This window comes from Benincasa hispida, chromosome 4 (assembly GCF_009727055.1).
Source record: "Benincasa hispida cultivar B227 chromosome 4, ASM972705v1, whole genome shotgun sequence".
NCBI lineage: Eukaryota > Viridiplantae > Streptophyta > Magnoliopsida > Cucurbitales > Cucurbitaceae > Benincasa > Benincasa hispida.
Window position 1 is genome coordinate 10,523,904 of NC_052352.1, and position 17,769 is coordinate 10,541,672.

The following is a 17,769-nucleotide window of genomic DNA, read 5'->3' on the forward strand; positions in this document are numbered from 1 at the left end:
TTAGGAGTTCCAATTATATTTAAGTCATCAACATATACAGTTGATCGTGATTTCTTTATAAAAATACACGAATATATTGGATTATTTCTTTCCACATAAGTCAATCCTTTCTATGTCAATATTTTTCATACTCACTTTCGTAAATAATATCGTGAGTAACATTGTATGAAAAAGATGTTGTCAACTTATATGGTTTCATAATTTATTGAGATCCCATTATTATCCTCATTTACTTCAATATCCTTATAAGTAGTCATATCTAGGATTTCTTCTACAACATCCATGTTCTTAACTGAGTCATTTATAGAATATTTCTTTTCGAGGATTTTTATCTTTAAAACCGAATGGTCTATCGTGCTTCTGGCGTGTCCTAAACTGATTAATGACAACTTATTGCATTTACTGGAGCATTTGCAGGTGGTATATGTGATTTAGTCATTTTCTTAGCATTTTTAAATGCATCTAGTAATTGATTTGCTATATTTTGCAAATGAATTATCTTATGAACTTCAAGTTCATATTGATCTGTACGGAGATCTAATGAGACAATAGCAATGCATTCCATGTAATCTTTTTCCAACTTTTTAATTCCTCCTCCTAATGTTGAAAAATTTGTTTCATTAAAATGACAATCAGCAAATGGTGCAGTAAATACATCACTCGTTAGAGGTTCAAGAAATTTAATAATTGATGGGGAATCATATCCAATATATATTCCCAACCTTCTTTGAGGACCCATCTTAGTATGTTGTGTTGGAGCAACTGTAACGTATACTACACTAAAGATGTCCACAGGGTGGGACGGGGTTGGGGATGCCATTCTCCATCCCCGTCCCCCCTTCCCATTTCATTTCCTATCCCCGTGAAATTCCCCACTAGGATCGAGGCGGGGATTCCCCGCTGGGAATTTTTCTCTTTTACCTTTTTTTGTTTTGGTAAAAAACCAATTAATTTAAATCACTAATGTGAGCAAATTTTAATTAAATATTAACTTTATCACTAAATTGTTTAGTATGGTTAGTTTTATATGACAATTTGAATTTAAAGATAAATTACTCAAATTTTGGCCTAAAAAAGCTAATTAATGTTTTTAGTAGAAATAAATAAATATAAATCAAATTATTCACATATAGAATCTAAATTTAAACATTCAATTTAAACATATTCATTATCTTTCCCAATAAATAATCAAGTTTGAAATTTAAATGTAATATTTATATAATAATAATAATAACATAACATTAGATAACTATACTAAATAAATATGTAAAAGCTAATCGGGGTGAGGAAGGGGAACGGGGCAGGGCCGGGGGAACTTGGACGTCTCTATACTGCATATAAAAAAATTCTCATACAGGAAATATTTGGCTCATGGTCATAAGCTATTTGTAATGACGTGTACTTATGATAAGTGGTCTAATGCGTACAAGTGACATTGTATGCAAAATAGCATGCTCCTATACAAATGCAGGAAGCTTAGCTCTCATAAGCAATGGTCTAGCAATTAACTGCAAATATTTTATGAATGATTATGCTAAACCATTTTGTGTATGAAGATGAGTTACAGGATGTTCAACACTTATCCCAATTGACATACAATAATTATCAAAAGCTTGGGATGTAAATTCACCAACATTATCAAGACAGATGGTCTTAATTGTTTAATTAGGAAATTGTACTATTAACTTAATTATTTGAGCAAGTAATCTTGCAAATGCAAGATTTCAACTTGATAATAAGCACATGTGTGACCATCTACTAAATGCGTCTATTAATACCATAAAATATCTAAATGGTCCAATTGGTGGGTTAATAGATCCATATATATCACCAAGAATTCATTCTAAAAATATAGGTGGTTCAGTCCCCACTTTGACTGTGATGGTTTCATTATCAATTTTCCTTAAGAGCAAGCATCGATAATTCATTAGATTGAATAATCTTTTGGCTCTTCAATGGGTGTCCATTTAAATTCTCAATAATTCTTCTCATTATTATAAATCCTAGATGACCTAATCTGTCATGCTAAATTGTAAATATGTATAGATTCATGAACTTTAAGTTCATTGTTGCATATGTTTCAATTACTCGTATATGAGTATAATATAATCCAGAAGATAAAGCAGACAACTCTTCCAATATACGTTTTTCATATGAGACAGTAGATATGTATAAAGATACATCATATTATTCTTTCTATTAGTCTCAATATGATAACCGTTACAACGTATATCTTTAAACTAAGTAGATTTCTCTTTGATTGGAGAACAATGCATTGTCAATCGTAAATTTTGTTCCTCTAGGCAAAATAATATTTTTCTTTTTCAAATATTTCAATCAGGTTTGCAAAACCTGCAAACCTGATATTGTATTGACTTTTCCTTTCAGAATTGTCAGTTTGAAAAAATATTTTCTATTTGTAAGTATTGTATGTGTAGTTGCACTGTTTGTAGACATAAATCTTCTTTACACATTTTTCAGTCACCCAACATATGAAAATGATCCATGTTTCTTCATTAAAAGAAAATAATTACAATAAGAAAAATAACATTTGGAATATACAAAATTTAATATTAACCAAAGAAAAAAAATGAAAATAAAAAAAGGACAATATTAATACTAAATATTCCCAAAATCAAAAGAATCGCGTGTTATGCCATCGATTGTGCCAATTTTCTCTTCAAGAGATTCGAAAAAATGTGTCACATCAAAAATTATCATATGGGATGGGTCAAGTAAGTTATTATCCTGGTATGCAAAATTTACTTCCACATTTTTCTCATTTTCCTTCAAGAATGCATGATAGATAGAGTTGACAATGGGGCGGGACGGAGTCAGGGATGTACTCCCCGTCCCTGTCCCTGTGGGATTTTTAGTCCTCGTCCTTGTCCCATTCCCCATTTTGAGGAGTCGGGGTCGGGGAATCCCTATTCGGAGATCGGGTCCCCGCAGGAAAAAATTCCCGCTCATTAGTTTTTCTTTTTATTTTTTTTTATTTAAAATCAATTTTTTTGTATTTCTATTGAAATGATACACTTTTTAGGTAACAAGTTAATTTTATTATTAATTTTATTTATTTAATTTAAAAATAAAAAATAATTTAACATTTCTTTATTTTAAAATTTAATAAAAGGTTAAAATTAATTATATTATGAAAAAAAAAGTAAAAAAAATGAAGCTACTGTTATATATATATAACACTATTATAAAATAAAATAAAAAAAAATAATAAAAATAGTGGCTTAAACTTAAAGTTACTGTTATATATGTATTCGGGGCGGGGTCAAGGTCAAGGACAGAGCAGGGATATGCTCCCCATCCCTGTTGGGTCCCCGGTTTGACACTGTCCTTGGTCAAATCGGGGTTTCCTCGCCCTGATCGGAGCGGGTACCTTCGGGGACTCGATTTCGCGAAGATTTTTGTCAACCCTATTAATAGAGATCAACTAAGTGTTTTGATGTACGATAGGTACTTACCAATACCCAATCATTCCACATTAAAAGCATTTATTTTCAATACTTTTTGAACTCTTATCTTGTGGAACTTTTCCTTTATGATCATTATGTTGTGTGGTTCTTTTGAAATTTGAATGATTTAAACAAACATCACAAAAATAATAATTATTTCTTCCTCTGCCACGATCACGACCTCCACTGCAACCACGACCTCGACCACAATTATTAACATTCACAACATTCACTTCAAGGAACGGTTGTTTTAGTTAGTCGAGATTTATGACTTTTTATCAATAACTTGTTTAAATGAGTGCATAATGCTTTTAAAATATTCTCTTGATATTTCTACTGCAGGAGCATATCCGAAATATAGAAAAATGTCATATCTAATATATTGATTTAAAATTTTTGAGCCTTAATTACATTCATTTATGATGAGCTTTAAGAAGAATTTTTTTTTTCTATGATCACATTTTTATGGCATCCAGGTGTATTTTGACATCAAACACTAATGACAAATAATTATTACCATTAGTATAAAATGTTACCAATTCTAATTTTATAATATTTTCATAGTAACACTATAACAAAATATTATATTTGGGTTTTCTCAATACAATTTTGGTCCAAATGAACACTAAGACCAAGTTTTCTCGATGAAGTTTTGTCCGGAATGAACATCTACATCCTCATTATTTTTTAAATATTATGCAATCTTTCCAAATTTATACCAACTCTTACATCTTTTCAAAATTTTCCTATGTTCTTTTCAAATAAATCTTATGTCCGTTTATGTTTTCATTTTCAAATTGGTTTACTAATTAGAAAGATTTGAAAAAAAGTATGTAATTGGTTTATAAATTAGAAAGATTTGAAAAAATGATGTGAATCTCGATTATTATCCTTGTCAAGATTCTACCAAAAATTTCAGAAGAACCGATAGTTTCAATATAAATTAAAAAAACTAACTTTTTATACAAATCTTGATAGTGAATCTAAGTTGGAAAGAAAAAAAAAAAAAAAAAAAAAAAAAAAAAAAAAAAGGAAAAAACTATTTTAACGGGTTCTAAAGGAACGTGCTAGTTGACAACTTACCGAAAGAAAAACCCTCCACTTTTATATTTTTTTAACTTTCTCACTCTCCACGTGGCTTACACTCGAAAGACCCCCAAATTTCTTCGAACCAAATTGCCCTCCAGAATTTATCAACAATTATTACAAATTTTTTCTCCTTATTTCGTTTTGGTTTCTAATTGAGATCAGAGCCGGCGATGAAAGCAGTCTTCAATCTCAGTTCTTCACTCTCTCTTTCGCCGTCACAGTCGCACTACAGGACCACCGCCGTCTTCACTCCTCGTCGACGGATCGCTTCTTCGTCAACAGCCGTCGGCGGCGCTTGCTCGTCGTGTCGTACACATTTGACTCTCTTTCCACAGCATCGATCTTCGTTTTCGCCTCTGCGATGCAATGGTAATTCGAATTTCCGATCTCTTGTGTTAGTCAATATTCGTCGACACAGGTCAAAATTGAACTACTGTGTGCGGGAATTCTGGTAACGGGGGTAAGAATTTTTATAATGGCGGGGCATTTTGGTCATTTGGATTCTCTGTTGTGATTGTGAAACGATCTCTCCCCCCAACTTTTTGTACAATAAATAATAAATTAAACCTATGCTTTTGCTTTCCGTATTGGCCGCTGCCCCTCGCTCTCTCTCTGGTTTTACCTCCGTGAAACTGTGTTGATCGACTGTCCGGCGGCTGCTTGGCAGTGAGGGAGACGGTGCCGGATCAAGAAATGGCGTCAACCGATGAACAAGACCCACGCATAGCCAAAATCTCCAAGGCCATTCGAGTTATCCCAGATTTTCCTAAACCAGGTACTCATCTTTTCATTGGAACCTCGAGAACCTCGAATGGCCATTTCTAGGCTGAGATGGGGTATTGTTTGGTATTGAGTTTTGAGCCGAACAGATTCTTTTGTTGCAAATTTCTTTGAATAAACAACACCCTCTTCTTCTTTTGGGTAGGGATTTTGTTTCAGGACATTACAACTTTGCTTCTTGATACAAAGGCCTTCAAGGACGCTATCGATTTGTTCGTGGAGAGGTACAGAGGGAAGAATATCTCTGTCGTTGCTGGTAAATTCTAGCTTCAAAAGGATCATTTACATCAGGACGGGTAGTTATTTTGTGGTTTAACATGAAGTTTGAACCATTGATTGATCTTTTTTGTTCTGCAGGAATTGAGGCGAGGGGTTTCATTTTTGGCCCTCCGATAGCTCTGGCTATTGGTGCAAAATTTGTTCCCATGAGAAAACCCAAGAAGTTGCCTGGTACAATTTTGTGCTGGACTCACCTTTGTTTTTACCCTTCTGTATCTATGTATAGTTTCAGCTACCGAGCATAATGTTTCTGCATCTGACAAAAATTCTTCAAGCACATGCTATTACATTTGAAGTTTGCTATCTATAATCCGATGGTAAAGAAGTGAGCAATCTGCATGTCTTCGATGGTTAATCTCATTTCCGATGAAGAAACTTCAAGTTTTAATCGATGTTCAAATTTATTCCTGTATCTTGATCACTTAGGCATAGTTTGATAACCCTTTGGTTTGTATTTTGGTTTTGAAATCCAAGCCACGTTTATAAAACCAATAAGAGTAGTTTTTGTTTTTGAATTTTGACTATGAATTCAAAAATTTCCTACGAAAGATGAAAACTATTGTAAAGAAATTGGGAGAAAACAAGCACATTTTTTCAAAACCCAAAAACTAAAAATGAATTGGTTATGTAATCGGGTCTTAGGAAACTTGATATTAGTAGAGTCTGGGCTATTGTGTTGGATTAACATGTTTCTTTCATCTTCAAATAATGTAAAATCATGATTCTGTATCTGAAATGCATTCATTTGATGATTTTCACAGGTGAAGTCATTTCAGAAGAGTACTCTTTAGAGTATGGAACCGATAAAATTGAGATGCATGTAGGAGCTGTTGAAGCTGGAGAACGTGCTCTTGTGATAGATGATCTCATTGCAACTGGGGGAACCTTGTGTGCAGCAATAAGGCTACTTGGTAGGGTACTTTTAAAGCCGATGTTTTTTGTTTCAGTGATATATTACTTATTAGTTGAACATGCACTGACCAGCTAAATAAAACAATGAAGCATCTTTGTTTTCTCTCGGTTTTTTGCACAATGACACTGCCTATCTTGGCTGTGGTATCCAAAACTTGCTAAGTTATAGGCCTCAGATTATTCTTTGAATCTGGCCAATTCAATTATGAGTGCTGTGATAGACTCTGGATTACAAGGGTATATACCCAGAGAAATAGGAAAGAGAAAGGGAGTAAGCAAAATGATGTAATGAGTAAGGAATAAAAGTTGTTATGTGGGCGTGAGCATTTTGTTAGTGTTTTCCTGATTGTGTAGGGCCCTTTATGATTCTGTTAGTTAGGGAACAATCCTTTTATAGGCAGTGAGCGGAGGGTATCGTTTTCATCTTTTGGCATATTTGTTTTGTAGTTCTTTTGGGCATTGTGGAGAAGGGGGAGATCTCGATCTCCATTGGCTTTTGCCAAAATAGTGAATATAAGATTTCGGGAACTATCATTCTGCAGTTTCTAAACAAAATTTGAACAGTTTCATAACTTAAAGTTACTAAGAATCTGCTGAGAAATGATAATTCTTTGTTAGACTCAACCCTTTGTGGCTGCTCTGTAGATGGATCCTTCTCTTTTTTTTTCTTAATGAGCATGATCTTTTCATAATCTTGTGTTTGTTTATATTAATTGGTTGTGAACTGCAAACGACAGAGCGAGTTGGCGTTGAGGTGGTCGAGTGTGCATGTGTGATCGAGCTGGATGGACTAAAGGTATGCATTTGCAAAAATCTGAGAACAAATCAGAACCTTTTACTATGCATGCTAGTTACAGATCTTCCCATGGCTTTTGTCTAGTTTTATGTTTATGAAGTGATTTTGATTCTCATTTCTGTAGTCTTGGAAATTTGAAATGAACTTCTGCCATTTTTCCTTTGGTATTTTATCAGGGCCGTGAACGATTGGGAGGCAAACCTCTATTCGTTCTAGTTAATGCAGTGGGATGATCGTAGCCTTTTTATGCATATGCCATGTTTGGAAATGATGATACTGAGATTGTATCACTGCTAAAAGTCGAAGTTTCAAAGTGTTACATAATTTTGAAGCGGAGAGTCTGGCTAGAAATAAAAGGGTTGGTATTAGTTTGAGAGTTGAAGAGATTAAACAATAGAAGAAAAAAAGGTCTGTAGGGACTGTATTAGCTTTTGATTATTCTGTGGTGGTAATGTATTTGTTCTGCTTTCTCATTTCTGCCTAGCTGTTGAAGATGGGAAGGAAAAAGAGAGATGGTTGAAGTTAATTTTGAATATTTGCAGAAACTTCTTTATTTTCCAGTTTATTAGTTTTTATATCCAATAAAAATGCCTACTACCCCCACATCCCAATGCAACATTAGTTTTTGTATGCCTTTTTCTGAATGTGCCTTATTATGTTGGACTTTGTCCAATTCATCTAGTTTTTATCGAAGTTTGTTAAAAGTTATAATTTAATCCATTTACTTTTAATTTTGTAACAATTTGGTACTTGAATTATAATATATAACAATTTAATCTTTGTATTTTAAAAATTGTAACAATTTAATTACTCATGTAATTTTTTTTAATATCAAAATCATGTCAATTTTTAATGTTTTATGATGTAGATTTTATATTTTGCAAAGATATTGTATCCCTAATTAGTGTAACGATTCATTTATGTAACTTTATCATTAATTTTTATATTAGGAATTAAATTGTTACAAATTTTAAAGTACATGGACTAAATTTTTTTTACATAGTAAAGTTCAGGAATTAAATTGTTATAAAATTTAAAGTATATGGATTAAATTGTTATAAACTAAACTTTAGGGACCAATTTGTTACTTTTATAAAAGTTGAGGGACTAAAAGTGATTTTTAACCTTTGGTCAAAATTGGTCAAAATTGTCATACAATAAAATACAATATGAGAGCATATTTTCCAAATTTATATTAAAAATGTAAATAAGCAATAAAAAGTTCTTGAAAAAAAATCAAAAGGGGATTTAGAAAATACTAGACTAAAAATGGATATTTGAAAGTATGTGTATTAAAATTGAACAAGTTTAAAATTAAAAGTGACGAAAATAGTATTTTAAACCTTTTTAATGTCTCTTATATATAATATACGTGAGTCTCCCAGTTTATTCAATTAAACTATGCAAAATGCTCATAATGGATAAGGTAATTTCTATTTTATCTTCTAAAGTACTTCTATTGCATTCATAGTTAACTTTGAAATTATTCTACTTCGACTAAAAACTCAACATTCGATTACTTTTATCCTACATGTAAAATGTTATAAATGTTATAAATGACATGGACGTGTTTCATAACTTTCTCTTCTGTCGTTTTCAAGTGATCCAAAATCAAATAAAAACACTAAGGAGATATTTGGGGTAGTTATTATAGTTTTAGGTTATTATAGTTGGATTATGATACTTTACGTTGGGGTGTAGATTATTTTAGTTTGGGTTATAATAGTATGTGTTTGAGGTGTAAACTATTTTAGTTTGAGAAGAAAATAGTAAACACTTTAACAAATAATAAAAAAGTGATAAATGTAAAATAGTAAAAACTGTAGTAAAGAGTAAATAATAAATACTTTAGCAAATGAGAGTTTTGAAATAATGTTAACGGTAGCTAATTGGTTTTGAAATATTTTTTACTGTAGTAAGAGGTGATTATTATATTTTGATGATAACCCTTCCCCAGACGCTCTCTAAAAAGTTAACAAATCTGAGCCTTTCTCTAAAACAAAAACAAATAAGAGCCATGATATTATCTTCATATAGTTTTTTTCCATGCCCATATCATTAAAAAAACCATTAATTAACATAGAGGAATAATTTAGGTATGCAATTAACAATTAATACATTTTTAAAAAAATTATAATAATATTTATTCAACTTTCTTCCATGCCCATATCATTTTTTAATAATCAGGGACAACTTATTAATAAAATTAAATTATCCTAAAATAAAGTGTTATACGTTATTTTAAACGATTTACAAACATAAGATAATTCAAATGTCAATTAATGCACACCTGGCGTATTATTATTATTATTATTATTTTGAAATACCGTAGCTTTAATTAATGATTATTTTTTTAAATAAGAAAATTACAACATTGCAATTTAAAAAAACAGAGAAATATATGTATGTGTTGGAAGTCCAAAGCATGCATGAGGAATGCTATTTATAAATTAATTGAGATTCTTTAATTTTATACACGGGTGATTGTCTGTCACTTAGGTTTGACAAATTTTTTTTACCCACTGCTCAATGGAAATTTTTTCAACAACGAGTAATTTCTAACTTTTTATAAGAGATATATTCTTAACTTTATATATCATCCTTAATTTGATTTAATAAAAAATATTTTCAATTTTTTTCGTGTAGGATAGGAGAATCAAAACTCTAACCTAAAAATTTATATCTCATTTGAATATTAGATTCAAAATTTTATTCGTTTGTATGTATGATATAAGAATATGTGATTTGAATAATAAAAATATATTGCTCAAATACTAAAAAAAATTGTTGTGGAGTATATGTAAAAAAAAGGATTGATTATAATAGTTCAAGCATCGGTAAAATTGTAATTTACAAAACTTACCTGTTTATTTCATATTTTATGTAGGCTAAAGTCTAAATTATACTCTATTTTTAAACATTAAGTTATGCTTAATATTATTTTTAAACTTTAAAAAGTTTCATTTTAATAAAAAAAACTCTGAAAATTGTTTGGAAAGAACATTTACAGATTTTCTATTAAAATGAATAAAAATTGGTGTGATAACCACGGTGTAAAAATTAAAATGAATACATGACATCATTTATATGAATATTTATGTAAATTGATATGGTAGCTGAAGGTATATAAATGAATTTTATTGAGATGTTCTAAATAATATCAATTAAATCATTTGAGATGAAGTGAATGATAATAATGATTTTAATATTTAATATAGTTGAAATTTAGTTATAAATGTCGTTATATATGCTAATAATTATTTAAAAGTTTAAAAAATGAAAAATTTTCAAAGTAGAAAACACATTGAAATATATTCCAATTTTTTTTTAGTATTCTAGCAATATATTCAATTTACTTTTAATATGTCGTTATATATGCTAATAATTATGTTTTGTATAATTAAGTATAAAATCATCTTATTATTATTATTTGAAATCTAATATAAAAGGTAACTTTGTACATAAAATCAATGAAATATTAGTAGGTTAAACAACATATTCAATTTACTTTTTAGAAATTTAAGGACGAAAGTTTAAGAATTAAATTTATAATTTGCCAATAATATATTTGGTGCCAAATCCTTCGCACACTTTTGAATTCTTTTATAATTTTCTTAAGAAAAAGAAAAAGGAAAATTTTTGATTTTTTTTTCTTGAGTAAAGATAATATATTGAACAGTTGAAGACAAACTTAGTTGAATATTTCATCACATGTGTGGATTTAAAAAAGATAATGATTAGGTAACTTAAGTCACATCTATATCATGTTTCCTTTTGTAAGATAGTAAAAATTAGGGCAAATATTAATCTATACCCCTAAACTTTGGGAATTGTATCGATTTAAACTAAGAATTGTATCAATTTAAACCCCTATACTTTAGGAGTTATATCAATTTTAATCCTAAGTTTTGGGAGTTGTATCAATTTAAACTCCAAATTAGTAATTGTATTAATTTAAACTCACAACTTTCATAATTGTATCAATTTAGACATTTTAAACTTTCATGAATATATCAATTTAAACCTTAAATATTCATAAGTGTATCCAAATAAAACATAATGGAGGGTTTAAGTTGATCCAATCACATGTTCAGGGTTTAAATTGATAAACTTGTAAAAGTTTAGGGTATAAATTGATACAATTATTAGTTTAACGTTTAAATTGATACAACTCCCAAAGTTCAGAATTAAAATTGATACAACCCAAAAATCAATTAAAATTGATACAAACACCCAAAGTTCAGGGATATAAATTGATATTTACCTTAAAAATCAATATTAATCTAATGTTTTTTTTTAAAAAAAATTGTCACATGACAATTTTTCATTGATAATAGCTACACCTAGGTTTTTTTCCTTTAAAAATGAAAATAATATAGTTATTATTATTGTTTTTAAAAAAATAAGTGGTTAGGATAAGAAAATGGTTTAAAAATTATATTTTGACAAATTATGAAATAGTTGATTTAAAAATAATCTAAAATATTTTATTAAATAATGATAAATTGTTGGCTCTTAAAAAATATTATTTAAAAAACTTCTTTTGAAAATGATTTTCTATGAAATAATTAGCAACGACAATAATAAAATCGATTCTCAAGAAACATTTATAATTGAGAGATTTCACAGCACATATTCTATAAATATCATTGACTTTTCTTGTTTAACTATGGCATGAGTGTGACTTTTCTTAGGTGGGTTCAATTTGAGTTTGATTTATATTATCCTATTTTTGTTATATTTAAAGAAAAAAAAATCAATTTATACTCTCAAACTTTTGTAACTATTAGTTAAATATCAAATTCATAATGACATCAATTTAAATTCTAAATTTTTTTAATTGAATCAACACACCATTTGTTCACTTTATACCATTAAAGATTGACTCAAAATCACCCAATAAAAGTAGTATTATTCCAAGATCTTGTAAAGTATAAAAAATTTATGACATCATTATTCTTAAATAAGTCAAAAGATAGAGAAAAAAGAGAAAATGAAAAATAATTCATATCAAAGAAAAAATCGCTATTATATCTAAAAAATCGCTACTATATCTCTTTAAAAATACATAATCTATGTATTTAAAGAAGATTTATTAACAAATTATAAAATGAAATCTTTCTAAAGTGTCTAAATCAATTCAAATTTAAGTTTTTAATCGATACTATTTTTAGTTTGTAGTTTAAATTATATAATGACTCTCAATATTCAAAGTATCATAGAATTTCACCCTATTTACTTTAAACTATTTATGTAAAGGTACCGTTTAATTCATGGACATATTGGTTTATTGTTTTCTTTAATACAAATATAATTTCAAATGCTTCCATTTGAGGAAAAAAAAAAAAAATTCCCAAAGCCCACACTTGAATTACAAAGGTGGTTATAATCACACACCATCAAACTTTCAAATTATCTACTACCTTTCCAAACTTATAAAATTATTGTTATAATAAACTCTTAAATATTGAAAAATAAATGAACCATTTGATAACCATAACCGTTTATGATATGAAAACTAAAAATTATTAGCTAAAACTCCATTTGATAATCATAATATTACAACGGTATAATTAATCAAAATCTCTCATTTAATGCATATTTTTTAGATTGCAACATTATCTCTCCATGGCGCTTGACATTTCGTTAGACTATGCTTTTAATTTGTCTTGGTACTTATTTGAATGAAAGAATATGTCTTATGCTTGGCTCAAAATGAATTAAATCTATTTTCCCGTGAGATGTTTTTTTAACTCAAGGACTTTCCTTTATTTGTTGTTCTTGTAAGTTTTAATTTCATGATTGTATAATAAAATCTTAATATTGTATAAGATAATAAATGTTAAGAGCTTAGAACAAGATGATTTTCACAAATAATATAAATTAAAATAACATACCTTGATCTATGATAATGGTTTTCTAAAGGATTGTGTTTCTATCTCTTGTCCTTCCTTTAGAACTTAATTAGGTTTCTTGATGAGAAGAAAAGAACCACTTAAAAAAACAGAGAGATGACAAATCTCAGGGTTTCATCTTTATATAGACATCGCCCATCAAGTTATTTAATTAGGGAATTATCTTTATTAAATTGGAATTATCTTTTACTTAATTGGTCCAATAAAATACTAGTCCTAAAAGATAAAATAGCAAATAATACATATGAGTCACATTAACGACAATATTAAATTTAAATAAAATCTAACATTCTCCCACTTGGCCCATTTGACATTATTTGCCACATAAGCTCATAAACGTAATGCATAGAGAAGATAACAAAAAATTATCTTCATATCATGATATTAATGTCAAGTCAAAGAAACTACTAAAATATCATGGCGGTCATACATCATTGCATTAATGTACTCCCTTCCATGAATCACAAAATTAGTTCTTCATCTAACATGGTCTATAATAAAGATAATCAATAATGGTTAAACAATAAGTGTCTTTATTAAAGATAGTGTCCTATTTAATTTACGTAATTCATTTATGTATATACAAATCATAAGAAACATGATTGTAAGATAAAATCAGAAACAATAAATAAATAAGCTCGAAGAGTCAAATCACATAATCATAATATCAATAATGGTCTCCACTAATGTTCATACATTTGACAAGTTCATTAAATGTCTTTGGTGGCAATCCTTTAGTAAGTGAATCCACAATCATAAATTGAGTGCTAATGTGCTCGATTGATACCCTTTGTTTCTGAACATCTTCTTTAACAACAAAGTATTTAATTTCATTTATTTAGAATCTTTAGAATACTTGTCGATTTTAGAGAAGAAGACTACTTTGGAATTATCACAATAAATTTTCAACATCTTCGCAATACTATCGACAATTCCAAGTCCTGAAATAAAGTACCACAACCATAAATCATACATGAACTGTAATCTCAAAGCATGCTACAAATTTAACTTTCATAGTGGATGCAACAATGATAAACTATTTCGCACTCTTCCATGAGATTGCTCCTCCACATAATAGGAACAAATACCCAAATGTGGATTTTTCATGTATCTGCATACCTGGCAAAGTTTGAATCTGAATATCCAATCACCTCGAGAAGATCAGATGTTCGGTAAGTTAGCATCCTCCATTCCTTGTTGATACCTTAACACATTCTTTGTAACTTTCCAAATATTCATTCTTGGATTACTTTGATACTTGTCCGACATATTGACAACAAAAATAATGTCTAGTCTGGTACAAGTTTGTGCATACATTAAGCTTCCGATAATAGAAGCATAAGGAATGATTTCCATTTGATTTTGTTCCAATTCATCATTTAGACTTTGCATGAGACTAAACTTATCTCCCTTCTAAATTGGAACTATCCTAGAAGAGCATTTATTCATCTTAAATCTCTCTAAAACTTTATTAATATATGCTTTTGAGACAACCTTAACCATCCATATGCTCAATCATGAGATATTTCAATTCCAATCACATAGGATGCATCTCATATATTTCATTTCAGAGTTCTTAGAGAGAAATTCTTTGGTTTGACATGATAAACTAAAGTCATTACTAACAAGCAAAATGTTCAACATACAAAACAAGAATTATAAATTTACTCCTACTGATCTTTAAATATATATACCAATCAACGACGATTTCTTTAAATTTATAAAACGTGGTAGTATAACTTAAACCCTAAACCCTAAACTTAAGATACCTGAAAAAGTGTTAGCGACTCGTTACTCAAATTACGGATGTTAAATGAAAAGCATAGACAACAACTGTAACAAAAGATACCAATAACAAGTAAATAGATAAAGACACACAGAAGTTGGTAAACCAGTTTGGTAAAATTCACCTACACCTGGAAGGCAGTGTGCCTGGAAAGATAATCCACAAATATTAATAAGTTAATCAGTTTACAGTGTATTACTGATCTGTAATACACGACCACTACAATGACTCACGCAGAGCTCAACTCAATAATCACCTAGGCTTTCCCTAGATGCGAGACTACCTCTCAAACACTTAGGTTCTCCTTAAGTTTGATAATATTAGTATTGAGCACTTCAGCTTTCGATAGTGTGTGAGACTCCTCTCAACATTGTTATCTTTCCTTCAAGTCAGCGAACTCCCTTCACTGACGAATCTTAGGATCCCTCTAAGATGAAGAACTCCTTCTCCGTAACCATGGATTAGGCTCCTTTTAAGATCGTGTGAATCCCTTCTCGACAGTGATGGCTTAAGCTCCCCTTAAGACCGTTATTATCTTCAACGCGTTGCACTCAATGGATGAGGAACTTGCATAACAGAACATAGTAAGCAAAGAGTATATTGGACAATCTGACTACAGACTAGAAAACGTCTTGCTCAAATAACAAAATCGGCAACCCTAAATTAGGGTTATACTTCTTCTTTTAAAAGCAAGCCAAATAAAGAAAGAATTTTCAGAAAAATATTTTCCTTTCTTTTGTCAAAATAAAATCTATCATAGAAAAGGAAAATATCGATAAATATACATCTGCTGAGATTTAACAGATTTGGAAATAAAAATATATGTATATAAATTTTAGATTAGGAAAGAAAAATATTATGCAGGAAATATGACTTGTTTGAGGAAGATGTTAAGACTTCATTTAAGACAACTATGAAAACCCCCAAAAACCGCCTTAGGAAAAATATAAAGACAATCAACAAATCTTCAACAAGCTCTCCCTTTGGCTGATATTATTTTTAAAGAAGAATATTTAACAACCAACCAACAAAAAAATGAATGTCAGAAATAAAGATGTTACATCGTCAGTAACAACTGGAAAAGCAGAAGATTTTACAACATAAAATAAACAAACAAAGTCAATTTGTCAGTCAATCACAAAACCAAACAACAACAAACAATTAATCAACCAAAACAATCACCAAAACCAGCAAAACCAAAAGCAAGCTTAACAACCTCCTTTTAGATCAGATCAATACACTGCTAACACAACACTGATTCTCCCCTTTTTGGGTGAAAAAAAAAATCAAGCACGCCTTTGGGAAGAAGAAACCCCTCAAGGCCTAGACAATATAGCCCACATGACCTGCAACACCCATCAACTTCAGACTTTTGTGCCTGTAGACTCTACATCAAAGTCTCAATGTCTCGAGACTCATTAGATAATACTTGTAGAACATGACTACCAAAAGAAGAATCAATGAAAGATTGATTTGGACCGTTAATATGAGAGGTCGTGGTGAAAATATATATATCAGAAATATGATGTCCTTGTAGGAGTTTGGGATGTATGATAAAATGACTAGGTGGTGAGCCAGAGGGTTCAGTAAGTATAATAGGATCAGGTTTTTGAGAAGAAGAATCCCACAAATTAACCTTGGGTAGGAAATGGGTAAATGAAAGGCTTTAGACCCAATATGCCACTTAATTTCATTCAACAAAAATGCACCATAGTTGAATTGAGACCCAGTTTCAATATGATAGATCAAAGTAGCAAGAGAGACTGAGAAGCCAGACTTGTGGGAAGAAGGACATTAATTTGAGATGCCTATTGTGTGAAGGAGGGCATATTTGACACTGAGCATTGCTGCGGGAAGCCGTCCCTTCCTTGGGCATGAAGACCGAGCACCCCCTCATAATTTAGACACAAGGTCCTTTAAAGATGGGTGTTGTCCAATCACATTCTCTAGAACATTTCTGTGAATGATGTCTGATATGGACTTTCTAAAAATGATGATTGCGGGAGATATAACAAAAGAATGATGTCTGATATGGACTTTCTGAAAATCAAGGCTAGTTGAATCAACAAAATCAAAGGTCAAGTTCACAACAAATTCTCAAACAATTTGAGGATAATAGAACCCTAATTTCAACACAGTCCTTTCAAGCCCGACACCAAGTAACAATTTCATAAGAGCTAGACACACTTGAAGATACTCAAACAACTTTTTTTCATCGACAATATTTCTTTTCACAACATAGTTCAACAAACTAACACTCTCCTCGATATGGAAGGATACTACATCCAAGGGAACATGAGGTACATTATACCTGGTAGCCTACTTTCCCTTGCCTTTAGCTATTGCACGAGTGACATAGATATTACCAGAGTCCTCATTATTAAAGCTATTTTGTAGACCATGTGAAGCATCAACGTCTGATCCAACAACAACTCCATTATCAGCAACAAAACCAGTAACCACACTAGCACCAACATCCTTAGTTTTCTTTGAATGTAGATCAATATGATGAGTATCAACATTGATGGCTTCATCACAAGCATGAGCAGATTCAGGGAAAATTTCAGCAGTTTGTTCACTCGGACCAAGGTCAACATCTGACAATACAACATCCTTTAAATTCTCATTATTCTTTGTAGCTAAGGGGTTATCAACAAATTCATCATTTACATTTCCTTGGTCAGTCATAGTGTTTGTTTCAAGAGAATTATTGGCATTGTCTTGACCATGTTGCAAGATTTTAGG

The 17,769-nt window shown here is 30.4% G+C and overlaps 1 protein-coding gene across 1 annotated transcript; it reads left to right on the forward strand.

Annotated features, from left to right (window-relative positions):
- Positions 1–4,618: 4,618 nt before the first annotated feature.
- LOC120076675 (adenine phosphoribosyltransferase 3-like) lies at positions 4,619–7,944 on the forward strand. Its single transcript, XM_039030569.1, has 7 exons — positions 4,619–4,925; positions 5,224–5,331; positions 5,482–5,592; positions 5,694–5,786; positions 6,377–6,526; positions 7,265–7,323; positions 7,500–7,944. The coding sequence occupies exons 1-7, from the start codon at positions 4,727–4,729 to the stop codon at positions 7,554–7,556; spliced, it is 777 nt and encodes a 258-aa protein (XP_038886497.1). The 5' UTR covers positions 4,619–4,726; the 3' UTR covers positions 7,557–7,944.
- Positions 7,945–17,769: the final 9,825 nt, after the last annotated feature.

Bases quoted from the DNA above. Each gene is read 5' to 3' on its own strand.
- LOC120076675 (XM_039030569.1), top strand. From the start codon at position 4,727: ATGAAAGCAGTCTTCAATCTCAGTTCTTCACTCTCTCTTTCGCCGTCA. The intron at 6,527-7,264 runs GTAGGGTACTTT...TGCAAACGACAG, and splicing joins TGCAGCAATAAGGCTACTTG to AGCGAGTTGGCGTTGAGGTG. The intron at 7,324-7,499 runs GTATGCATTTGC...GTATTTTATCAG, and splicing joins TCGAGCTGGATGGACTAAAG to GGCCGTGAACGATTGGGAGG.